The 27,939-nt window shown below is 39.7% G+C and overlaps 1 protein-coding gene across 1 annotated transcript in view; it reads right to left on the reverse strand.

The window, feature by feature from the left end:
• Positions 1–22,589, reverse strand: part of gpc6a (glypican 6a) — a 153,919-nt gene extending 131,330 nt beyond the window's left edge. Inside the window, exon 1 of the mRNA XM_073464738.1 lies at positions 22,415–22,589. Within this exon, the coding sequence (XP_073320839.1) occupies positions 22,415–22,577 (163 nt within the window). The 5' untranslated portion in view covers positions 22,578–22,589. The remainder of the gene's footprint in view (positions 1–22,414) is intronic.
• Positions 22,590–27,939: the final 5,350 nt, after the last annotated feature.

Below are 27,939 nucleotides of genomic sequence, written 5' to 3' on the forward strand. Positions count from 1 at the left end.
GCCACGCAGACACAGCTGCTTTCAAAGAATTCAGTGTTCTCTGAAACACTAAAAATGTCACTTGAAGATTATTGTGTGTTACATGTTTGTTTAAGCAACCAGACATTCTGATTTGCTCAATAATACAAAGTCAGAAATATATAGGTCACTGGGAATAAGTGGATGGACCTGGAGGAACGATCACGCAGAGAATAAAGAAGAATTTATACATCAGATGATGTGCTTTATTCCACAGTTGCCATGTATTTGGCCTCAGTTCCCTTTGGCTTCAAATCCCTTGATGTTAAAGAAGCATGCGCTCTGCTTCTTTGAGGTTTCATATGCGGCAATCATGTAAAGGATGGTACGTTTTTTATCCTTTCACTCTAATAGTGCTTCATTAAAATTGGCAGCAGAGCCTACAGTTTGTTAGGCAGCCATGTAATGTTAAAGCTCAACAACTGCAGCAGATGCCCTGGTGACATGCAGCACATTTGAGTTGCCTCAGATACTCTGAGGCAGATTCTTCTTCTAACGTATTCTGCTTGTACTAGTGTGTACTAGTGTGTACTGTTTTGTAGAGTCTTTCATTATGTTTTCACCCATGTCCGTTTGTTTGTTGGTTAGTTGATTGGTTGGTTTGTTTGTCAGCAGGATCACACGAAAACTGCAGAACGGATTTCCACTAAACTTGGATGGAGGATGGGTCTCGGCCCAGAACACACCCCGTTACCTTTTGGTGCAGATCCAGATAAAGGGATAGATCCAGGAATTCTTTCTCACTTTCTTTAACATTGTGAGATTTTGCCGTTTTTAACATTTTTGTTAATTTCTCAGGGTATAATGCATGGATCTTGATTAAAAAATCAGGCGTATCTAGGTGGCTGGTATCTAGGAGTTTCTTCTTATTTTTAGAAATTGCTGTAGGTAAGATGATGTGCTGAGTCCATAAAAGCTCTTCAAAGGTTTATCTGTTTCAGCTGTTAACATCTGATCACATCAAAATCCTTCAGCAAGCAGCTTCCTCCTTTACTAGGACTGAACCGTGACTACAACAATGGCTTTAATCCAAACCTTTACCATTTGCGCTTCATTGGTGGAGCCTCGGGGTTTCAAACACCATGGCAGGAAACAACTGCAGCAAGGGACTGTAAAGGTTAAAAATGAACTTGTCACCCATCATTTAAAGAAAAATCGTGACAAAAAAGGCCTCCATTTTGACTTGTAAGAGCACATGTGCAATCACAAAAACAACCTAATTGGTAAAAGCTAAACGTAAAGGAATGCCCTAAAATAATTGCTAGTTAATGATTTTAAAAAAAGTTAGGTAGACTAGATGAATTTGACTAAATATAACGCCTCATTAAAATTTTAGGTTGACATCGATTAAACTAAATCTGATGATCTACTGGGTTGGTGAACAAGATATATTAACTCAGCATTTATGATTTTTATGTTTCATCTTTCATAGAAGGATTAACAAGAAACTGCATATTTTCCTCTTTTCCCACAGTAACACAAGAGAATGTCAGTCGAAATAATAAAGTTCAGAGGAATATACTCGAGGCAGAAGTGTTTTGTTTTACTGAGAAAAATGTTGTGCTAAAAAAAAATAAAAATCTCATGCATTATTATGTATTGCAAAATAGCAGGGGTCTGGAGGACTGAATATCATGCTGGTATGTTTACCAAAGTTGGGCCATAATAGTGAAATGTGTTTCTGCGTCTACTATAGAGAGAAGAAAGAAAGAAAGCAGAGGCAACAAATAACAACAATGGGGTGACATTGAATACAAATTTTTTTTTTTTTTAAGGACTCAAAATGGCTCAATTCAAAGCACAGATACTTTCAATGTTAAACTAAAGTAGAAAGTGGACGGCTGTACACATGGCAACACCAAGTTGTGTTTGCTCAATAATTCTTGTGCTTGGTCATTCGCTACATGGCTGCCAGCAGGAGGGTCTGCATATTGTGTTTCTTTTGCTACAAGGTGTGAGACCTCAATAGTCACAGAGCGGCAAGCCGAACTCCGATTGGTCTCAGTCACTTTGCCAACTCGTGATAAGGCTTCAAAGGGAAAGCTGAGGATAAGGCTTCAAAGCTGAAGTTAAGGAGGTCCTAAGGCTTCTGCACCAACATGGTAGATCAAGTTAAGGGAAACTTAATGCAGTAATCAAAATAAAAAATAAAGGGTGTAAACCTATCTCACTCGCCATACTGCGGCACTATGCTTCTTTGTCACCGCTCAGCTTGAGCTTTCTCGAAAAAGTTGAGAAATGTCCTATGGGGCCACTACATACATTGGGAAAAAAATAACATCAAAGATTAACGTGTCCATAACCAAATATGAATATATGGTTTATTTCAGCAAAACAACAACCATCATAGGGTCAGGAATGAAATAGCGGAGCAAGTATTTAATGATGATTGTCTGATTTTCCAAAAATCCCTAAATCTGTCTCGCATTAATGAAACATGAACATGAACAGCTGTTGTCGAGGTTGGCAATGATGGTCATAGTTTTCATTTGTTTATCTTTGTGACAAGAGGGTCCATAAATATAAATAAATCCATGTAACCTTTTAACCTACATTCTTAATGATGTGACTTTGCTTTTTTATGTGCAAAAACTCTGTCCAGAAATATGTTGAAATACGTTAACAATACAGTCATCAAATTCTATTACAATGAAGGTTATAATTTCCAATACCTTCAAAAATTGGGTCCAGTTTTATCATTAAAAAGGATGGAATCTTCTGGGCTGTGCCGTTATGAGCTTCTCCAACAGCCACAAGCCTTTGCTCCATGAAATCAATTCTACATTCATAAATCCCCATTAAATCCTCATGTTTCGACTGCATTCTGAGCAGGATGCCAACAAAGGACCGACCAGGGGCCAATATATACCAGTGATCTGCCTACGCTGAGCTGATAGTGACCTGCCACCACATGCACATATCTCCTGCTTGGTCCTTTCCTACAGTATCATTTTCATTAAATGATGCATCTCTTCAGAGCAGGAAATCATGAAGTTTGACAATTTCAATCATAAGACAGCATCCAATTCTTGCTGGGTGTACTCCACATTGCACTTTAACATCCAGACAGACGGGGGGCATTAACACTTTTGTTTCCCAAACATCTCTGCTTCCACCAAAACTGCTTGTCAGATGGTTGAATAGCTTCAGAAACCCTATGTTACACTATGAATACCTTTCAGGAGAGATTTAAAATGTGCACCCAACATTTAAAAGATATCGCGTCTCCCCCTCTCTATAATGGCTATTCGAATGCGGCCATTCAGGACAACACTCACGATTTACAACATGGCTGAATAACTCGTTGTGCAAACTAGTTCTAATCGAGTGTAACCCCGGCCCTAAATGCGATCGGTTCCACTGTGCCACTGCACTAATGATGGCTGCGCTTGAGTGTGCAAAACATAAATGAGCCACAGGATTCTTTTACATAAGAAATACACTGTGAGATATAAGGAAACATATCTCCTTTAATGTTATAAAGCAGCAAGATCGAAAAAATGGAAAGGTAAAGTTCCAGTCGAAAAACACAAGTATAGCTGATCAGGTCCGCTATCGAAAGAAACATGCTGTAGTTTGACAACTTCATAATCTTCTGCTTCGGAGATTCAAAATGCAAAAGAGACTATTTCCAATTCTATCCCCATAACTCTAAACATATGTTGCAGGGAAATGTGAAAGCTCCAGAATATTTCAGGGCAGCTGTGGGGAAAAGAGTGGGTTGAATGCCCATGGAGGGTCTGATGCCAGACAGTGTGATTAACTCCCAAAAGGATTCATTAGTCTACCTGGCCAAAGGGCAAACTGCATATGGACCATGCCATCTGTTACATCCCTTGACCACTCTTGCCAGCATTTATAAAGTGAGGACATTCTCGCCAGAGCTTCATGCCAAAAAAAAGCCAACAGATCATGAAGTCAAGAGAGAAAAATGTATTATTCACCCATGCTGAAAATTCATAAAAAGGTGAAGTGATGCAGTAAATGTAATTAATTTCTGCAGAGTGGAGCAGCATCTATTGTACTCATGAGCTGGTGAGTTGATTCCAAGTGTGTTCCCCTGATAACAGTTTGCTAAAAAGAGCCCAAAAGAGCCAATTTTTGTGTATTAGGTAGCTATTATATAGGTCACCTACATGTTGATTGAAATCGTGATTTGTTTGTATCTGTTTCCACAGTATCTGAGACTGCTGCCTGTTTAGTGGGTTTTCACACCACAGCAGAGCCAAGCTCAATATCAGGGAGGCACCAACTTGAATGAATCACATTTATTATCATTGATCTACCACCACAGTCCAGCTGCAGTCTCATTCAGAACTGCTTCTGGAATATTGCCTCCTCTCTGCTCTTATAGTCCGGCTGCCACAGAGCACCAATGTGCTCAGGGACTCATTGCCTTCAAATGAGGGCTCAGGCCTGCAGAAGCAGCTCCACACTCTTGACATTTCAATTCCAACAATTGGGTTTACTTGAACGATATCTATACTTCAGTTTATTTGTGACTCAGTTCCTAGCTTTTAGCATTGCTTTACTATACAGATTTAAATACCTACAGTTATACTGCCATCTAGTTCCTACACTAAGGATTAGAGGTGTGGAAATTTCTTGATTATAAGATGCATCGCAATGCAGACATAGAAGATTCTGCTTGAGAGAGCAGCACTCTCTGTGAGGTAAAGGTCATTCAAGCCATTGAAAAGTGGCAAAAAATGTGAGTACAATAAAGTTAGCGACAAAATCTATGGCAAAAAAAAGTTGAGGTTAAAGACCAGAACTGAACTTATCTGACTAGGAAAGGAGGGTCAAAATCAGAAACTTCTCTAAATGACAGTGCTGGTCTTTGTCTTTTTCACCCTCTTCTCTCTTTGGACTACATGGTTCAGCCAAGTTCAGCCCACTGGACAGTAAAAGCTAAAAGGCTGGCTGAGCCTCGGCTCCCTGTGAAAGGTTGACACGTCTATCTTTGAGATCTATTGACTCGGGTACAGCTTAGCCCCCTCACACATCTGGACCATGACTGTCCTTTCTTTATTCAGGCTGCGGTACATTTAAAAGAGCCCTTTATTCAGCTGACACAGACTAGATTAGAGGGCAGAAGGGGAGCTCAATCACACTCGCCAATTGAATTGAAAGTTGTTGAATGACGAAAGACTGTATGAATTCCCTGTAATGTTACTTGGAAAGGAAAAATAGCATTGAGCAAAATATGGAAAAAACAGCCGCTGCTGTTGTTGGTTTAACACTCCAGATGATACGCTGTGTTTAAAGGTTACCTTTTATTATGAAAGATTCCTGCAAATAAAGGCATTCTGGATGTATTGGGACATCTCCCTTATTTAAAGTGCAATGAAAAAAAGTGGGCTACCAACTGGCAGATGATTTTACTAGTACTTTTTACCTTCACTTTTTTACTTTTTTTACTTCCATTCTAGTCAAAAATATTAGTGGAGAAATTAAAAACACTGACCAGTAAAAAAGATGACTGTATAAATGTAACAGTGCAGTAAAAAACAACAATCTGTCCTAAGAATTATTCGAATAAATACCCCATTGTACCAGAAGCAATGCAAACTTGTTGGTGTTTTAAACACTGCACATTAAAATCAATCAATCAAATAATTGTGTATCCATCATCCTGTTGTTAAAACTAATCGATGAATTCAGCACCAGTTAATATCACCTTTGCTTCCAGAGCCTGAATAACCAACTGCATTGTCACTTCACTCAATATGCTCACAGTGAAGTCACACACTACAAATATGTCTCTGTCCTGCCTATGAGATGCATCATGTCCATACCCTGTGTATTTCTGTCGTAATAGTGGAAATAATTCCCAGAATAATCGATAATGAAAATGATCAGTACTTGAAATCATCACTTCAATCTGACATAAGGATTCTCAACAACATGTGATGTATTCTGAATGAAACCACACTCAACACTCCTGTGGGTAATATTCAGTCAAAACCTTGAACAAGAAGATTAATTGTTAGGGTGAAATGAAATAATTTATGCTCTGGGGTTTTTACAAGCAAGTATGCACTTGTTTCTCTAAGGTGTTATTACTTGTCAACAGAAATCCACCAACTTGAAGCAAACCCAATTACTGTGTTAAATCACATCTGTCTGCATGTTGAAGTGGGAAAAATGCATCAAGCTCGATTGATCTTGGCGCTGCTCTGCCATCTGGATCTCCTCTCCATCACCCAAATCACCCACTTTCAACTATTTCCACTGGGGCCTGAGACCCAAATTGAATATGTCCAAAGAAGATGACACAGATAATTCCCACAATCGCTCCAACCATATGTTACCATACTTGGAGACGGCTAAAAGATTTTCTAACTTTCCGATAACTTCCGGAGTTGGAAAATTGAGCGACATTAATGGATAGATAAATATATGGTTCACAGTGTGAGTGTGAAGTAGCGAGGTGAGACTTAATGCTTCAAGTTCATAATTTTATGTCACACTTGCCATTCGGAAGTCAACTCTGCCCCCCTTTCAGTCTGATGAACAGCCTGTGTGCTTGAAACATGACAGCAGTATAGCTGTGAATAAACACACTTTGCATGTAAAAGACAATGTGCAGACTGTTTTGTTTACAACTCTGGTTTCTATCAGTGTAAACTGACAGCATGGCAGGTAGATATTAAGAAGATGTATTCTTAAGTGTTAATCATATTCATATTATGTCTTAAATGGCAGAGCTATTTTTTACTGTGTGCCAACACGTTGTTACAGAGGGCAGGTGTTTTATTTGGGTTGAATTCCCAAAGGGCAAAGACTGTTGTTTTTTCATTTTTTCTCTATTTTCTTTCAAACAACTTTGGCTGAATTTCCCCAAAGATGAGGAGGGCTTGAGGCATCCCATTTCGCACTATGACAGAATTGCACCAGCCAGGTTCTGTAGTAAAAAATCCAGTTTGGCTAAATGAAGAGCCACTGTTGAGGATACGGAAATATGAAACAGCAATATCTCAAATAATAGGCATGAACCTCAGACCATGATTCAAAGATGTGTGAAAAGAAAAGCTTATTCTAATTTACCAGAATACCATGCTATTGACATGCACATAGTAGACGTCAACCATTGCAGGGAATTCAGCAGAAGTCTTCTGCAGTAAGGTTTATAATCATTAATCATTAAGTGATTAATGGCCGCAAAGAATTTAAACGATTAAAAATGTATTAACCGACAATCAGACATTTGCACAAATACATCCAAAAATATCTTGTTCAAAATACAAAAAGACATTCAGTACAAACTGATATAATTACATTGTAGCCGTTGAGCAGCCTCAGTATAGGTGGGATTTTGATGTTAAAGCAGTTGTTAAATAGCGACAAATGGGAACTCTGCAATTAAAATGAAGTCATTATTTTGTCTATTATTCAAGTAACTCTGTGTTTACTTTATCTGTTATTTTTACTCCTAATCCTGGCATAAGTGTATTTCATAAATTATTAATGAATAACCAACAATCAATTGTTCGGGCAGCCAAATATCGATTAAAGAAATTGTTTAAAATGTGTATCCCTATTCTGAAGTGTTGGTGATATGAGAGTCCAAAACATTTTGCAATGACAACATAACACTTTATCAAATTTTGGTTGGTTTCAAATTTGGTATTGTCGTATATATGCAGACAGTGATGTAGTAAGTATTAACGTTGATCCTGTTATTCAAGTCTTCCTCAAAGATGTCCCAGTTAGTGCATGCTAACAGGATTGTGAGGTTTAAGTTACTGTTTGAATATTACTGTGCTGATAAAGTTTTCAGTGTTGAATTTATCATTGGACTCATCAGAGTTTTCACTGTGGATTTATTTTACAAAGTCTCCAAAAAGACACTGCGGTTCAAGGAATGCATTCCAAAGATGTTTAACATTAGCAATGCTAGGTCTAAGACAATATCGTCGACATTAAACCACTTGTATCAGATGAGTGAATTACGTCGGGGTGGGAATATTAGATTGGATCAGTCAGTAGTTTTCTGTCACTTTCCTATTAGTAAGTGCAAAGTCTGATATAGTAGAGATTTCAGAAAAAAATCTGCCTCTCAGTCACAACTTGGATATTGACATGACTGCTATTCACAAGTCAAAAACTGATCATTACTCCAATATGACATGAATGCGTAATTCACCTTTAAGTCCTGAGACAAACCCAGTGAAACTGTTCAGCAATGTTGTTAAACATAAAACAGCTTCTGATTGTGAACAAACATATCAAATCCACTGTGAAGACTGTATCTTCATACACAGCATTTACCAAAAAAGTCACTTTGAGCCACATTTCTCAGTCTAAATCAGATCCCAAGCAGGTTTTCAATTAATTGCAGTCAGGCAACTTCAAATGCTCTTTGAAATCTGATAAGCACAACACCTGCTGCACCCACTCCTTTTACAGGTTGGAGCTTTAAACACTTTCCACCCATCTGACACCTTAATTCTGCACCTTCGCTAATTTTAACTCAATTTCATATGCATTAACGCTTTACTGAGCATTTCTGCACTTCCTTGACTTTACACCTTGTGTCTGAAGCTAAAATGCGTGCTACTGGGTTGGAGACTCCCGTGGTAAATGTCAAAGGTAAGTCATCGTACACGCCAAGCACTTCAGTGGAGCTCATGGCTACTGGCTCCGCTCATGCATGCAGTCTATTAAAGAACAGCACCAATATACTGTATAGCTTCATGCCTCTGTCATGGGTAATGCCTGTGACCAATTTTCCAAACAGAATTTAAGCCAGAGTCTGGAGTGAACCCCGTATGTGGAAATAAGAAAATAATAGCATGTGAATTTCCAAATCACACCCATGGGAAGAGGTGCTACACACGGGCTCATGAGGCGTTTTTGAATTACAAGAATCCCTGGCTGGTTAGGACTTGTTTTTACCCTCTTTTTACCTTGTTTAAAAAGATGTGGGGTCCCAGTCATATCAAACTGTCAGACTCAGAGAGGGAAATAAATCAATATTTTGTGAAAACTGAACCAGCTTGACTGAAGCATGTGGTATCTTATTCCGGAGTTTGATTCATGATTATTTCACTGTACGAGGAATTCTGTTTTTTACTTCCTTCTGAAGTATTTCATTTAATTTAACATGCATTTCCTTTATAAGAGCTTCAGTAAAACATGAGGAAAGAGAGATATTAAAATCATACATTGAACAAACATATAAAAAAATATATCTATGAACAACATATTAAATATAATACATAATGCTGAAATTGCTGACCCTGCTCCCCCTTCTACTGTGAATGGTCAAACTGATCAAACAAAATTCATAATGCCAATGCCTTTCTTGAAGACATAAAATAGATGAGATGGAAATACAAGACTCTTAGTGCCTTACTCAACCTTATACGAATAAAAGGATTGGAGCCTTCAAAACTCTGGTGTCAAGAAGAAAAGTAAAAAATGACTGCCCTCATATTCTATCAACACACTCAAGATTTATTTCAGCATTTGAGTGTTTCTGCATGGCCAAGTAAGTGTCAAAGTATGTTCACTTTGAATCCTCTGAATAAAAATGTGGTGAATCAGTTTGGATAATCGAGCTGGGAGGAATAGTGAGATAAGCCACAGTGAGCTGATGAAGGAACTCAAACCTCCAACATGTCATTACATTAAGCGATATCTTCAACTGTCCTGCAACTGTCATCCAAAAACTATGTGCTAGGAAAACGTTAGCACAGAAATCTTTAAAACTGATGTTTCAGTATGTACAGATCAGCACTGGCACATAATGCTTCCAGGAAATACACAGCCTCGCACTCTGACTCTGACATTGACAAAAGTTGTGACCTCTCTGTCGACTTAGCTTTTATATGTTGGCAGATTAACTGCCAGCCATATAAATTGAACCATGTACAACCTTTAACAGTATTACAAGTTTAATCAAGTACATGGTCTGGCCAGCCCAGTCACCAGGACAAAATGTTGGCAGTTAAAATTCCTGCAAACAACTCAGTGTTTCCCACACAGACTTTACTTGGGCGGGTCACCCAGGTATATTAACTACCGGATAAGTATATTTGTATATTTGGTGACCCATTGTAGAATTTTATGCTTATTATTTGTCTGAGAAAAGGACATCATCTGCGATGGATTAACTAACAAGTGGACAACATTTCTACAATGCTTGATACATCACATTCACATTACGTGTTATTGACCTGACTGTCATATTGTGAGGCAGAAGGATGGTGGTTGGCTGGAATAGTGACAACAGTTTGAGACCGTGTTTTAACAGTTGTTCATGTGAAACCACTGAATAACTCTGACGAGGGACCACAGTGTTTCACCATTTCAAAGTGAGACACCACTTAATATTTTTCAGGAGGCCTCAGGACAATTTCCAGCTGTGTTAGTGGCAACAAAAACTGATATTTTAAGCCAAAACATGATCTTTTCCTAACCCTAACCAAATGAGTTTTGTGCCTGAACCTAACCAGATCATAAACACAGCACTGTCACAACATAAAACATACATCTGAACCTAAAGTAATGTAAAGTTGCAACATAAAGAAATCTAAAAGTTCAACATATCTGTGGTTTGCAGAAACGTAAGATTCAAACATTCATTCTGCCGACTGGGGAAATCATCAATCATGACAAAACATACATTTGATGGATTGAGTTTTGTTTAGCAATTTAAAAAAAAACTAGAATCAGCACAATAATTACAGCAAAAAAAGCAAAATGCTGAATAATTTCACAAGTCATCTACTTTATGTTGCCTGTAACTAAATACTTTTAAAGGGATAATGAAGCATAAAATTACTTTAACCCCACTCAATACCACTGCATCCTGTTAGTGATTCAAGCAGTCTTGTGGTCTAAAGCTGCACACTGAAAATAGAAGAAACTCCCAGTGTTTATGAAAATAATTAAGCTTGCATGACAGTCTGTGATCACTAGTTATACCAACTGTATGGAAATTGGGAAAATGTCCAGCAGCCGAAAACTCTCGCGAGTAAGGAACCAATGTCTGGGACTCACAATTTCTTTCACGCTAACTGTGAACATGCAATCTGATCAATTGAATTCTTGATTGTGATTAATCAGTGGCGAATAGTTGAGCAATAAAGCTAAACCTTGCCTTTCAATCTGTTTGGTAAAACTATTGCACCACTGTATTTGGTCTCAGCTCATCACACTTGCTTCATATTAGAGGCCAGGAGAGAGGAGGAGGAGACATACGGTGAGGTTAAAGCCTCGCACTTGTGCTCTGAATTCATCATGCTAACTGGTGCATGACTCAGTCCTAAACACAACAGCTGGTGGTCTGAAGAGCCCGAGGTAGAGCCCCAGGGTGTGAGATGACCAGCCCACTCATTTACCGGCAGCTTACACAGGGGACAGGAAACAGCGGGGTTCTGGGAGCAGGAGATGAGGCTGGCTTCTTTTCAGATTTTAGCACCCTCCAGGAGCCAAAGAACAAGGATGTGCCAGGAAGCATCACAATGGCAGATGTTTCATTTGACACGTGAAAAATTCAAGGGTCCAAAAGATGTAAACACTGGACATAGGTTTGTCAGCCCATCGATCTCAACCAGCCTTCCCAAAATGTTTGAAGAGCCTTTCTAACAGGCCTTGAATTAATGAAACTATGAAGGCTGGAGATATTCTTTCTCAGGCCTCATCACCATTCTCACAATGATAGGACTTCAGACTGGTCCTCTCCTGGCATTAAGGTTATATGAGCTTGTCACATTTGTCATGATGGTGAGGCTCCCTGGAGATGCACTATGTGGCCCCATTCAAGTCAGTGGTGTGAGCCTAGATATCTTTTCGTGGAAGACTGCTCTGCTCTCGTGGCAGCTCTAAGGAAAGGTGATTTAAATGATCTGTTGGTTCTCCCCCGCTGTACTTTTCCAGTTCCAGATGAATACGGATGTCATTCTGTACCACTTTTCAAGTCGTACGTCCAGTATGCTTCATTGCAAGCCAATTTTATTAAAAAAAAAAAAAAATACAATATGCAGCACCATAACCATCTAGTTATACAGAGCTACAGTATTAAAAGCGACTGTGATAAAATAGTGCAAACATTTTTCAAGCAAACTGAATCTTTGGCAGCAGCTAAAGAAGCATTTCATCTCAATTGCAAAACCTCTTTTGCCTTTCTCTCTCTAATATTGTGCCGTCAAAGTTTTAATATACACTTAATTCTTGCAGTAATCAATCATCATAAAGCCCATTAACATCAGTGTAACTTTGGCTCTCACAGATCACTGAATAAAGAGGAACACAGTTCCTAAAACTGGAGTCAGAAGCAAATGAGGCAGCACAGGGTGAAGGAACATAGTTCAGACCCCTGACACATGCGGGAGTGTCATTATGTCCCCTCGAGGCATTTCACTGCAAAGCCTATTATTTAATGTTATAATTAAAGCCCGAAAATGTGACCCGGGGTGAAGACCAGCCCTCTACATTTTTGAATTAACATAAAAATAATAAAGATCTCCAATTAGTCTCTCCACCTCAAAGCCGCAAACGAGATCACACTAAACTGGGTCATGAACTCATGTAATCGGTATAAATTTCCTAATTTATAACTGGAACAACATGCTCTCCTTGCATGTCTTGTTCTGGTTAACAACTACTGATCTTTGAAAACACAATTTAGAACAAATCTGTGGTCTTTCAGGAGCGTTATAAGGTTGGCAGCGTGGTTTTCTATAGTCTTGTTACTTGGTGAGCCATTATCGTCCATTCACTTTAGAGACGCAGGAGGAAGTCTCTTGTTAAGCCCATTGTGAAGCTGAAATTACTCATCTTGAGTACTAGTTCACTGATTGCACAACTTAGGTAAATACTGCACTTTGCTGCCAAGAGTTAGGTTAGGTTTGAACACCAGCTTTAGCCCATTTTGTGCAAAGGCATTCAAATCTAGAGCTCCAGTGCATCTAAAACACTTCTGGATGACCACCAGAGAGAGTCTGTAGTAACAAGATTTCTTCAGACTCTGGCAGTCAAGAAGAATGAAACACACCTATCCACTCAGCCATAAGCTAATTTCACTTTCTAGGTGGGGTGCTGCCCAGATTGGAGCAAATGTGACATTAATTTTGCGCTTCGGGTCACAGAGTGCAAACCAGTGACACAGATATTTATTTGGTCTGGAGGACAGATTTAATTGATTTTCTCTGGAAAAGAAAGAAAGCACTATAAACTGGGACCAGAATCAACTGAGAGTAGAATTAAATGATTAAAACATTTGAAGTGTTTGGTGACATATTACAGTATAATTTTTTTTAAAACAAATCCCACATTCCTCAGAAAATGGGAGAAATGGACTGTTTATATTAGTGAAGAAGTGGACTCTACCTCCCTGTGAATATCTATGGACAATGATGAACATTGGACATTATTTAACTGGTGCGCTCCCACATTATGTGTTTCTGCTTTGGTTGTGTTCTGTCTAAAATGTCAAAACTACTTAAATAAAGAGTGGAAAGAAAACAAACAAAAACAAATCCCATGTAAAGATCAAACCAAAAATTCATCAGTGCCAGTGGGGGGTGTCGCTATTTGTTGACCTGAGAATGGGACTCAAAAATTAAGCACTACAACGATCTTTCTTTAGAATCGCTTTAATAGTTTGCCTACATTACATAGTGTTGCTTTAGCTGTGCACCTTAATGCACGCACACTGGCTTGCCTCGCCTTTCTGTTTCTCTCTCCTTTCTGTTTTCAGCAACGTGATCTGCTTTCTTCATCAGCAGTACGTTTGTAAAGTCGCCCCAAAAAACACACACCTTGAATTAAGGATTTTTCCACCTTGGGTGGCCATTAATATACCTTATTATATGCCTGATTGAGCTTTTTCCTCTGTGCCATGGACGGTGTCAATTTCGTTTACGAAAACTATGACGAAAAATGTTTGTCAACGACCCGTTTTCACGAGGAAGACGAGGCAATGATGAGCTACAAATAAAACAATATGACGCAGCTGGTTATGCAAAGTTGATACAAAATGTAAAACTATGAAAGATTAAAATGACTAAAATGTGACTAAAACTAATCAGCATTTCTTCGTCTAAAGACTAAGACGAAATCTGAAATAGCTGCCAAGATTAAGAGAGCCTGAGAGCTACAGAATTGAGATGCTTGGGAACTGAAAGTATTGCGAGACAGCCGTATGCACAGCCTTTTTGGACGTTGCAAGGGATTTAATGACAATAACAAAACTATAGAACCAGCCATTTTCTTTGAAGACATGACCTTACATTAAAGTACCTCTTTTCAATCTTTGCTTTCATGTGCTGGTAAAAAAGAGTTAGTGTCCAATTATTTAATTTCCAGTTACAAGAATTCAGTGACAAAAGTATGACTATATTCAGAGTCCTGAATAATGTTCACGGGCCTAAATGTTGGCCACTGATGTACTTTCTGTGGCTCTTTTTGTGCTTAAAAAACGTCTGCATGTTGTTTTGTTTTTGATACATCAAAAACACCCAGCGGTTTCACTTCAGTGAAACCACCGCAGAGGTCTTTCAGGGAGAGCACTGTCTATGTGGCTTCAACACGACAACACTGTCATTGTCAAATCTATAACGGCAATGCCACCGCCGCTGTCTGCGTTTGTTGACAGCATCTGAGGTTTCCATGACAATTTTGTCACATTATGTTTATCTGCGCTTAATGCTTGTTTACTTCCAAGTCTCTGAGGGGTGGCTTATTTAGCGTATCACCTCAGCCATGTGTACATGTCCGTGTCTGAAAAACAAAAATAAAAAGTCCCCGGTGTGACGATGTATTTGCATCCTTGACACCTCGATATGGCACGGGTTTTCCCAAAGCACCGCATGGCTTGCATCTCTCTGAGCCTTATCATTGGTGTCAAGCTTGGGACTCCTATTCAGAGACTACCCTCCAGAGGCTAAACGGCCCTGTGGGCAAAAAGAAAGACCGTGGCAATAAACACAACAGAGCGCCTTGGTTCTCTGACATATGCAATGAATAATAGTGAAGGAAAACCACAAACACACTCTTGGCTAGAAGTGAAAATAGAAGAAGTGATTAGTGTTGTCTGTGTAGTAAACAGTATGTTTTTTATATGGCTTTAGGTCAATCCTTAGGGTCTCCCCGACGTAGAGATTAGAAGGAAAGCTGCCCTGTAATCACTCAAAACAACCCACTACTTCCACATGTCAACAATGATGTGACAATGTGACCCACACCACCGTCAACAGCATTCCTGCACCACCCTCACCCACTGATAGAGAAATCCTCGGGGAAACAAATTCCTGGTGGAGAAATACCACATGCGGCTTTTCCTTCTGTTACCTCCTGGCAGTTTTTCTTTCTTTAATATACTAACGAGAGAAGCAAAGTTGGATGCTTCTCTTCTTTTTGTAGAAAAAAACGAGTACACAAGGCAGCGTGTAGCAATAGAGATCACTAATCCCTCAAATTCAGAAGGATAACGTTCTGTTTGACTCCCTCCTTGTGTCCCAGAGCTCCTCTCACCTCTCATAGTTCTCACTCAAGTCAAGATTTCAACACATGGTTAGTCAAGGATGCCCATATGCTCTATTTTACTGAGTAAACTTGTTTATTCGCTATGATCTCACCTCTAATCCCTAAATATGCAATCACTTCCATCCTTTAACGTTTTTGCTGTTATTTTCCAGTTCTTCTCAAGATTTGAGAGGGTAGAGATCCTTAATCCCACCCTCCATTACTGATTTAAGCCAGCACTTGATTGAAAACTGGAAAAAGTGCTACAGCAGTCTCCTACGCTCACCGGAGGCTTTTCACACTACTCAGAAAACGCCATACATGGTGCTAAGGAAGGCTTCCAGGAAGCTTGCAGACCATATGCATTTCAGGCATGAACGCCTGCAGCGGGTTGACACATTCTTCAGGTCACGACAACTGTCAAATATTCTCCTTCAGCGAATCTGACAAAAAGGTGGAGAAGTACGGCTGGAGGATTCACAAACACATTTGAGGGTGTCATGCACACAATCTGTCTCGTCTGATGAAAAACAAAACACTTTTGTCATTTTCTACCACAATAGAGATGCAAAGCAAGCGAGAGACTGGGAAAGTGAGGCTAAACTCTCATGCACAAACACACACAGAGACATGCACACACTCAAACACACACTGCCTAATCTCCCTCACATCTCATTAACTGTTCTCTCTGAAGATGTATACAGGCTGGCGAGAGACTTATTTCCAATTTGGCAGAGCCAAGAGCATCTTAATGGGCTTTTGAAAAAAAATGCCCCGCAGAATTTTTATATGGATATTTGCTAGGCTAGGGCTTTTAGAGTGGTATTCCCACACTTTCACTAAAGGTCTCATGTCTTTCCATTATTTAGTGATTAGACATCTGGCTGCGAACACATCTAAAATTACCCCCAGATTTATCTTGCATACCTGCCCTACATGTACAGCGAATCAAAAATAGATCAGTGCAACAAACAGACTGTTGATTACAGACTCTTGTGACAGTATGCAGAAATGTGACAAGTGAAGAGTGTCGCCACAATTCCTGTGATATATTATGTCATTTAAAATTCCTGACAGAAATGATGAGACAGACAGTTTGAACTGTAACGCCAAACAGCTTCATAACTGAAATGCTGATCCGTGCAATGGAATCTTAAGGGAAAATGGAAATAAAAGGATGTATTTTAACCTTTAATTATGAATCAATTCTATCATCATTTGCAATTTCAACCAATTAAAGGCTTTTAAACATGTATCTCTTATGAAATAACGTGGGTTTAAACCTGCTTTAAAAATGCATATGAATACAAGATTTTTTTTTTTTTTTTTTAAGAAGCACTATGTAGTTTTGGGAAATACATTTTAATCAGAAGATCTTGACTTGACTGACTTTGCATGCTTGAACAAACTAAATAAACAAACTCTTCGTTTTCATGACTGAATTAACTGAATAAACAAACTGATCTTAAAGGACAACACAATTTCAGACTTTTTTACTTTGTTTATATGTGGCGGACCCTGCCACCTTTCTAGCTTCAAACTGTGTTCTGGGGACCTTTTTTTCCTCTGAGAACAGCTTGTTTATTCAGCTATAGAAAAAATACATATTTCAGCATTTGTATTATTACCTCATTAATATTCTAAATATTAAAAATCTGAGTTTGGATTTCTTCTCCAAAACAACATGGTGCCCCTTTAAGCTCTGATAAAGTACATCTTCAGCAGCCTCATGAGAATCTTACATCTAGATGTTAATAAGTGTTGTAAGATGGTTTATTTTAAGAGCTACAGTGCTGTCGGTGTCGAGAAAGTGTTTACAATATTAACTGTGCTGTATAGAGAAGGTTCACTAGGGTCCTAACATTCATTTAAGTACAAACGGCAAACATCTCTGATATCAGGGTTGAGTTTAAGGGAATTGGGGAACTGCATGCATCTCACAACCTGCAAACAGCCAAGAACAGATCAGAGATAAACAGAGCGAGCTGCAGCATCAGGAATCCACACGAGCACAAAATTATGCCAGATTGTGTAACAGCTAATAGCTGCTCTGCTAAGAGAATTCAAATAATATTTTTTAAAAGTTGCTACGGATGAACCCCAAAGGTAATTTCTATTCTGTAGAAAGGAAATATAAGACTCGGGCACTGCGTTCATAGGATCGGCAGCACATCAAGTGATTTTGTTTTCAAAGCTGTAGCAAAGAGCAGAGTCCACCCATGAGGATCCCAACCGCTCCATGTAAGTAGATGTTGATATTAACGGCAAGGCCTGGGAGAAAGAGCTCCCTGACAGGGCCTGACTGAAGCCGTTGTGTTTATGAACAAAGGGCTGACAATCAAGCTGCATTGTGTGTGTGACACTATAACTAACGTCTGACACATGCACACAGGGGTGATCCTCACAGACAGGCTGCATTGTTGGCTGTCGGCTGTGTGACACACCAGGCAGGCAGGCAGGCAGGCAGGCAGGCAGGCAGGCGGGCGGGCAGGCGGGCGGGCGGGCGGGCGGGCGGGCGGGCGATGGTACACTGACGACACGAGAGCTGAGGAATCACAAGCTAAACCTGCTGGAGTTGAATGAAGCCGTCCACCAGATTCATATACAGTCGTCTGTTTCAACACCACTCTTCGGAGTGATCTCTTACTGTATGAAAACTAGTCGAAAGCTAGAAAGATTTTCCCTCCCATATTTTCCCTCCACTCCTGCACTGTAAGATGCTGTTCAAGAGTCCTAAGGCAAAAAGAGAGAAAGCAGCGCTCTTTAATCATTGAAGTGGGTAGTATGGTTGACCTCTTGCCGAGCCAGCTAACGCCGTCTATTACATTATGTCTGCATCAGTGCCAAACAGTTATTTAAATTTCAGAATAAAACTATGTATGATGATAATTTGCCAGGCACAGTATGACAGCAGTGCTGTACCACTGAGCATGCACTACATCTCTTAATGGCGAAACCACACACGTAAGTCTGGCCATCATCGAGGCAGCAGGAGACCGTCTACCGGCGTAACATTTGTAATTGTGAGAGGTTACACTATGTCACTGAAAAAAAAAAAAAAAACATATTGAGAGGAACGTGTGGAAAAAATACCATTCCACAACTGTACAGATTTAGATTTAAAAAATAGCTAATTTTACACAGAGATGAGCTAGCCTCCAGGTGTAATCCTTGAAACATCAATTTAACAAAATCACACAAACAAAAAGGTTGATTTTGTTTGGATAAATAGTGTGTTTGGGATGTATGGTTAATTGATGTTAAACTGTGGATTCAGCCTACCGTATTTTCATATGCAAAAACTACCATCTGTATAAACATATCTGTGTTTGCCCCCTCTTAAGTAATGTAGCCCGGCTCGTCAGTGGCAGAGAGCTGTCAAAACAATTAGCTTATGCAAATGGCAGCTCACAACCTGAGGTAGCCACCTCTGCACAAGAAATAAACCTGTGTCTTTTGTATCTAGGGGCAGAGCAGTAGCATGACATAGCAAATGATGGAGGGATGAGTGCTAACGTTGCTCATGCAGCTTACCACACGTCTGTATTAGCATAGCTAATTAGGCATAATTGAGTGCTTTCTACGATCCCATCTCCTGAGGCCTATATCTAACTTCTGTTGTGTTTATGCAAAGGTTATTTGGAGACAACAAAATCCAATTACACTTAGTGTACGGGCTGTACATGACTTCTAATTAGGATTTGATCACAGCTCTAAAAAACATCTTGATCTATAATGTGGCCAACAGACCGCTGTCTTCATCTTTAACTTGCGGATGTTTTCAGTACAGGGGATGTTACACCAAGACAGAAGAATAAATACCGACGACTCTAATCAAATGAAAGTAATACAAGTTAAAGCACATTCCGCATATTTCCAAATCATTTCTAAAATGTTATCTGACACGATCTGATCCTCTGATGGTAAATGGAACCAGTCCACCACTCCAGGCAGCTGGAGGCCAACAAAAACTCTGTGGTCAAATACCGGACAGCTTCATGAGTTTTCGACCCTAAAAGAACTGTTAAATGAAATAAAAACAGCTGTTCAAGTGAAGTCCAAGACTCTGTCTCAGAAACCAAAACAATAATCAAATAAGATTGAAAACATAATCCAAATATAAACCAGATAATCATAATAAGTGGAATGAACCATGTTCATGTTTCATTACCAGATATGTGCAAATGTCTGACTGAATCAGAAGACATTTCATTTTTTGCAAACAAAAGAATTCAAGGCTGCAACTAATGATTATTCTCATTATTAACTAACTTCTCGATTATTTTCTTGATTAAACGATTAGTAGTTTGTAGGGGTCGACTTTTCTGGGATGCTACCAATACAGATTATTAGTAATCAAGGAGACCGATAACCGATAATTGGAACCGATATATATTAGCAGTAAAAATACAAATCTTAGTGTCAAAGTTGAGTAAAACCAGTGACAGAATGTAACTTACTGCAAGTCATTCAAGTACTGTACTTCAGTACAATTTTGAGGTACTTTAGTATTTCCATTTTCTGCAATTTCATATTTAATAATATAACTAAATATGTATTATGTAATATTTATATTTATTTGACAGGCTATTACTTGTGATGTGTGACCGATCGAATAGTGTTGTGGGCGGGATATTGAGTGAGACCAGAGTGGTGACAACAGACAGAGAAAGGACGCTGCATGATGCATCAGAGCCAAAGTAGTGCATTTTTAAACTACTTTTTTTTATCGGCAATCAACACAAAAAACACAGATACCGATAATTGGAAAAATGCTGAATATCAGCCCTTGTAATCGGCCAGACTGGTAATCAGTCCTCCCGTAACTGTTTGTTTGAGAAAATGTCAGAAAATGGTGAAAATGTTTTTCAGTGTTTCCCAAAGCCCAAGATGACGTCCTCAAATGTCTTTTTTTTGTGCACAACCCAAAGATATTCAGTTTACTGTCATTGAGGAGTCAAGAAAGCAGAACATATTCACATTTAAGGAGCTGGAATCATTTTATAAAAAAAACTGATTAATTACAACAAATTAAAAAAAATAGTTGGTGATGAATTTGATAGTTGACAACTAACTGATTCGTCATTTATGCAGCTCTATAAGAAATCCTGCAGTCCTGAACCACTAGAATCTATTGTACAAAGCTTTGTTCAATCATTTTACAGCACTGAAGAAAAGAGGAGGCAACATCAGAAGCCAGCATGTCTGCCAGCTTCCTGTGCTCTGTCATTTCAGAAACGACTAATGAAATTAAAATAATAGAGCAGCGGCACTGTAGTACTGCTTTTAAAAGCGTATCATGTAACTGTTTAAGAAGAAAAGACACGGCACATTAATTATTCCAATCGCAGTGTCTGGGTTTTTTATTTGAGCTCTCTGCTGAAACTGTCTACCTGCTGCATGGACTACATGTTGCTGCTGAAGCAGTGTGGAAAGTTTTTCATTTTGCATTTACATATTTTACGACCATCTTTGTCTGCATTATAGCCAGTCATTATATGAAGCATTTAAAAAAAAGGGTTCGACTAGTCAGTAAGGGCACTCACTTCTAAATTTGCCACACAGAATTATAATTCTTTGATAAACCTGGGATAAGATGTACTCCCTCACACACAGACACCGACTTACACACCTTCAATCGGTAACAAAATTATCACATTCCCATCCAGCCAAAACCGTGTTAAAGGCAAATAAGGCGGCTCTATGATCATTACTGCCTGACACTGCCAATTACCAATACACTATCTCTATTTTGTCTGTCAGAGGCAATAGAGGGATTAACTCCAGGCCTCTCTGCTACTCTCCCTCTTCCCTCTCATGAAGCACACTATGTTTACTGACTAATCTCCTTTCCTGCTTTGACCATAAATGTGATTACCACCACACAAGAGATAATAAAACCCCATATCTCTGCTGTACCAAAGAGCATGAATTAAAACCTAAGCTGTTGCCTTGAGGAACATCGAAAAGAAAGAGAGGGGGGAAAAAAAAAAGAAAGACAACATACAGCATAAGGAGTGATTCGTGCTGAGCGCATACAGCCCCCTACTGGTAAACAGCATTCACCATTTAGCCAAATACAACACAACAAGCCCCATGATCTTCTGTTGAATGTGAGCAACAGGTTTGCAGCCACTTTTGTGCCATCGTTGAAGTCCGTCTGTCACGGTCTCCATTTGAGCTGCTCTGCTGATGAGTGATCTCCAATTGTGGTGACTGACACCAAGGTCTTTGGGCTGGTAAATGGGTTGCCTATCGATTTGTGACATATGAATGAAGTTGCCTCTTTGAGGAGAGGAACTGTTTCTTTAATGGTTAAAAAACTAAAAAAAGAAAATGAGGCTGAAACAGGTGAGGGTGACACTTTGGTTTTTAGTGTGGATTAAGTTTGTGTGTCAGTCAAAATGTCACATCTATAACACCTGAAGCAAATACTTCAACCACATGGGGATGTGTTATTTTTTTATCTTTAATTTTATTTTTATTTTTTGGAGAGCATAATGAATGTTGCTTTTGCACGGGTGGATCATTTTAGCTGTCCTCATGTGGGAGGGAAGGTAATGAATGAAATGCAGCTTGCTTTGTGAAAATGGAGAGGATCTTTCTGACCTTTACATAGAGAGAAAAAACACATATATACATACATATAGTTCCACTATACTGCAATGACATGTCCTGTGATTTATCTAAATACTTACTGCTGCTGCACAGATTAAAATCTAAACACAAATGCTCTGTCAAAAACAGACTTTCGAGGATGACTGGCGAATGAAAGGCTCAAAGGTTTGAGGTGGATCACATAGTTCAGGTTGTGTGTGGCCACCATCACCAGATTGTTTAATCTAAGGAGGAGGAAGGGGGGGGGGGACAAGACATGACACGTGGTGACGCGCACTGATGATATGTCGATTTCGCCTACCTGATATTTCCTGATGAGGCACATTGACGAGGCTGAAACCTTTAACGTTATAAGCTTGCCTAACCTCGCTACAGCTCCGCGCTTTGCTCTCACCAGCGGATGACAGAGACAGCAGCACCGACACAGTCCATAAGGCGACTTGCAGTCTCCACATCGCATACATCAGTGAAAATCCTTGATAGTGTTTCACAGGAGAAATACGAGCTCCGGCAAGAAATAAAAAAAAAAAAAAAAACAAGAAATCCAGAGAGGTGCTGATTGAGAGGATTTTCTCCAGTGAGCAGGCTGTCAGATGTTCATTAACACAGAAGAAAAAACAAAACACTCCTCAGTCCTCACTTTAGATTCTGGTACGTCCACCTCATTGCAAAAGCTTCGTTATCTTCCTCCTCGAGAAGAAAAAAAAAACAGAGCACGATTGCTCCCACCTTGAACAGATCCCGTTTTATTTAAAGAAGAAAAGACGAGTTGCTACCTGGTGCTCTCTGTGCCAACAACTTCTCCCGCACACACAGACAGTGAGCAGCAGCAGCAGCAGCGCCCTGTGATCGTGTCAGTGTGAGGAGGAGCGGAATGCAGCGGGGACGCACGCTGCACGGCGAGCGGAGCGCACAAGGGCAGGGCAAAACACGGAGTGGAGAGTGGCTGCGACTTCAGCTGCTCGCCTACTGTCCTCTGCCTTCATGCATCCTTGGTAATGCGCACCACAGCGCACTAGAGTGAGCACACGCGCACACACCGTGGAGTGTATGCAGTCTGTAACAGACACATGTTGGAGGCGGTGGAGGCGGAATCAACCTACACACCGATCAGACTTTTGTCTTTTATTTGAACCGATCTGTGGTTAGTCCACGAAACACACAGTCGCTCAGTGTCTTCTGATGGTAATAACCTTATAGACTGACCCAGAACAGCAGCGTGGCACATTTTGGCACACACTCACAGACAGAGAGTTAACCAGCATCATACAACGTCCATATGCACTCAAAAAGATACTTTGCCTAAAGCACAAACTTTAAAGGAGCACTGTGTAGTTTTGGAGAAGGAATTCAAATTCAGAATTTTATTATTTACAATATCAATGAGGTAATAATACAAACCCAGGAATATTGATCTTTTCCAATAACTGAATGAACAAGCTGTTCTCAGAGGATAATAAGGTCCCCAGAACACTGTTTGAAGCTAGAAAGGTGGCAGGGTCCGCCAAATATAAAGAAAGTAAAACAGCATGAAATTGTGTTTTTATATAGTTTATTCAGTCATGAAAATGAAGAGAGTTTGTTTATTTAGTTTGGGCATAAAACAGTCAGTCAATGAAGATCTTTCTCTTCTGATTAAATTGTTTTCATCAGAACTACATAGTGCACCTTTAACTTTATTTGTAATAATTGAATAAACACATAAGGTTTATATATAATTCAGCATTCTGCTTTTTAATTTACTCACATTGACTCAACATGATAGAAAAACTTTGATTAAATGTGACACTTTACATTAAATTACAGTAAGCCAAGTACAGATTGTGAACGTGATATGCCACGTTTGGTGCAAATGTCAACCTTGGATGCATCTGTGGTTTGCAGAAATGTTAGCTGATAACAATATATCCTGCCGGTGGCTGGGATGAGTAGATGATGACAACATTTTCATTTTTGGGCTTGTCCTTTAATATTTTTTAGGTCAGATTCCTGACAGATAGGAGGCAAGCACAGCTCGAGTAAACACTTTCCAACAGCCTCTTCTTATCTATTGTTGCCTAAATTACAGCCTTTCATGGTTTTCTTACAGTACATACAAAACCAGAATGCTTTCAGTAGGGCAAAGCTGTGTGTGGGTTTTATATTTCAGAAAATGATTTTTACCAAATTTAACTTGAGCAGCCACAGATAATGCATTAAGTATGGCAGCACAGAACAGACATATCACACTACAGAATAACATCAAAGTATGTCATTATTAAAACATGCTGCTTTTAACAATGAGACGCTTTTGTCAGAACAAGGAATTGTTTTGTTTTGTTGAAATGAAGAAGATCTAACAAGAAAAGTATCTTGTTAGAACGTGAAAGATTTTCTCTTGAGAATATAAAAGACTGCATCTCATGATGTCCCGTACAAACACTCCCGCAGAGGGTTTTTGGGAGCTACAGCTGGCTTGTTAAAACTAACTTAAAATGCAAAAAGTGCTATTAGCCAAAATCCAATGTTGTGAAGAATAAAAGAAGAACTGACATGCAGTGTTGCTAGACTGCTAGACTGCAGAAATATTTATGCATAGAACTTGAGGAAATTGTCACTTCTTATTTTTTCGGCTAACACAATGATAAATTTAGCTCTTGCTGAGCAACGTCAAATTCTCATCAGTTCAGTTTGTGGACTTTATGAAGGATTTTGGGATAAAGTGATTAAAAATGTTTGATTAGTCCATCAAGAGATAGAGATGGACAGCTGCCCCAGTGAAAGAATTCATTCTTAGTGTCTCAGTATTTTACAGACATTCGTCTTTATTAGACAGAAGACAGTAGAGATCCAGAGAGAAAGACAGCGAAAGGTGCTGGTCTGGGCTTAAACCAAACAGCGTCTTTGACCTCTGGAGCATCCCAGTATCTCACTGTAACTATAATACATGGTGTCATAAATACTTTCAGTCCTCAGCCAGGGACAGGTGTAACAATTCTAAAGCAGCTGTAGTCAAATCTTATAAATAAATAGTCAACAGGAAGTGTATTATTTAAACAATGTGAGGTCAGCTCAGCTCCCGACAGTTCCTTCCTTCCCACTGTTACTGAGCCCTTTTTCTTTCCCGGCAAGTGCTCAACAGAAACACTACAACAAAAAAATAAATAAATAAAAAATCACATAATTAGCTGCAATCAGCTCAGTTGAAGTCAATATATTCACACAACGAGACCTCACAAAATAAGAAAATGTATAACCGTGTAAATAATGTTCCCGTTTTTAGTCTGGTTGTGTGATATTTAGCACAGTAACATGACGCCTTTACCAGAAGAATGGCTCAAAGTGTGGCAAACAATGAATCTGTCAGTCAACTCTTCATAGAAGAGATTTTCATGAACAGATTAATGCCATTCTTAAAATGAACAAACCAACACCAGTTTGATTGATTTTCCCAAAAGGTTGAGGAAAATACATAAAATCAGAGATATCTGTTTTTGCAAGTGAACCCTTCAAAATATTCACAGAACAGATGTGTAATATCAGCTTACATAGCTATTCAGTTCAGTTTGCGGTGAAGTGAGCAGCGGGGGATGAACAGCTCGGGCGTCTGGCTGTCTGGGAGGGCTGATATTTTAAATCGAGGGGCGGACTGGACCTCCTCCCGCAGGTGAATATGTGTCATCTTGCTTTGACTCTCCACGGGTGTGTTAGCATCACAGTGGGTAAATAATGAGCATGTGTTTGACCCACAACTGTTAACTCAAAGTCCATGGGCACAAGATAAAAGGCTAATGCTACAATGCTACAGAAAACAGTTTCAGGAGGGCATTATGGAGAATGAACAACTTGAAATTGTAATATCCATTCTTCAAAATCATTTTGAAACTTTTCCAAGATTTTTTTTTTTTTTTTAAAGGAACTTGGGGCAGGATTTGTGAAAAAATAAACATGCATTTTAAGTTTTTTAATGCTAATGGGGGATGAAGCGTTCAAAACCAAAAAGAATGAGCCCACCCACGTATCTCTCCATTGCCTTGAACAGGCTGTGTGCTGCATAATGTACTGCAATTCGGTGTCCGAATTTCCCGCGCAGTCCTGCGGACGTGACGTCCGATGACGCTGAATGCGCGTCCTTGGATATGGGAAGAAGACAAGCAAGGTGGACCCAAGCTAATGTTTGGGTAGTAATGGATTCTGCTACGGCCAGCGAACGACCCACCACCACACAAAGTCCACTAAAAAGTTGACTTGATTTGAAAATCATATGAGATCACGAGGACTCGGAGTGACCTAACGTGCAAAGTAGCGTTAGCTCCAACATGTAGCTTAGTCCACCGCTGTGTAACACTGAATAGTTACAGACTGCGCATTTTCCACGGTCCTTTAGTCTGAAACCGAATAGTTAGAAATATGTCCCTTTATATATGGGACCAAAAGCCCAACCTGTTATCTGGGAGGTGACGTTAGCAGCTGGCTGTAGCCACAGGCTAACGGTTTGTTTGTGTCTGTGTAGTAACATTAGCCGCTCACACACAGCAATCCCGTATCAGAGACGATATTTCTGTCCCCCAATATGCCGTCTTTGCTTTCGCCTGTGCCTTTCAGACTGCACCAACCGTAACGGTAAATCGCCGCACTTGTGTGTCGCTACACACAGCGAGCCGGCTTCCCGGCTGCTTCGTGTGTGTAGGGGATAAGGCATCAGCTGCACTGCTGTGAAGAGTTCATGCGCGCTCTCGCGCCGGCTTGGCTGATGGCTGCAGTTACCCTAACGGCCGCAACGGCCGTCGTGTCACTATTGAGTCTTATTTCTTGATACTGCCCCAAGTCCCTTTAAATCAAAACCATTTAAGCTTTAGCAGATAAAACAGACAATGAACAGCCTGTACTCATCAGAAAAGCCACATAGGTCGACTGTGAAAGGATCTTATTACAACCCGTATTTATGTTTCTTGTTAGGTGGTGCCCTCTAGTGGCCGTAATAATAATTACAGCAGCAAATGAGGAAGTCGGAAGGCTGTTTCCCTAAACCTAATGAAGTAGTTTTCTTGCCTAACCTAACCAAGAAGTTTTAGTGCCATCACCGATCTGTGAGCGTACAAAGGAGGTGTGGTACCTCACCTGTCACTGGTATGCTGCAACAGCCATGTTATGAGGATGTGTTGCTGATAAACTAGCTTGCCAACCATTAATACATCCAAAGATAGTGTTTCAGCATTTTTTGGTAGAAAAATCTCTAAGCTAAGTCAGAGCCCAAAATGAACATTTATGCTAAAGAAGTTTGTTGGTGGAGGGAATGCACTGAACCTCTCCACTCTGTGTATGTTGCTCTCTTTGTGGAACTAGTGTGGGTCGTTGGTGGAAGTAGATAAGCTACCATCACTATGTTGGCACCTCCCTTGCAAAACCTGTGTAACACTGTCATGCATGTTAAGGATTTCCCCTTTTTAAGCTCTGTTGTCAAGAGATCCGTCCAGAAAATCCAGCAGAACTTGTTGATGTAGGCATAAAATGAAAATATAGTATCATGGCAATTCGTCATAATATATAATCTACAGGATTTGTGTACATGGATATTGATTTTGAATCGGAGGTCGGGGTGGATGGTGGGCGTACAGATCCAGGACTGTCACACCAGCATCCAGGGTTCACATCCAGTCCATGGGTAGGTTAAAGCAACAAAACCACTTTGGTAAAGGTTAGGAAAAGATATGTTCAGTAAAATGTTAAGGAAAGATATATATTTATATATGTGTGTGTGTGCAATACTGACAGAATTTCATCTTTAGGTTTCATGTAGATGCACACAAATTTTCCATTTCAATCTTGTGAGTGTGGCAAAAATTT

This window comes from Pagrus major, chromosome 4, assembly GCF_040436345.1.
Source record: "Pagrus major chromosome 4, Pma_NU_1.0".
In the NCBI taxonomy this organism is placed as follows: Eukaryota; Metazoa; Chordata; class Actinopteri; order Spariformes; family Sparidae; genus Pagrus; species Pagrus major.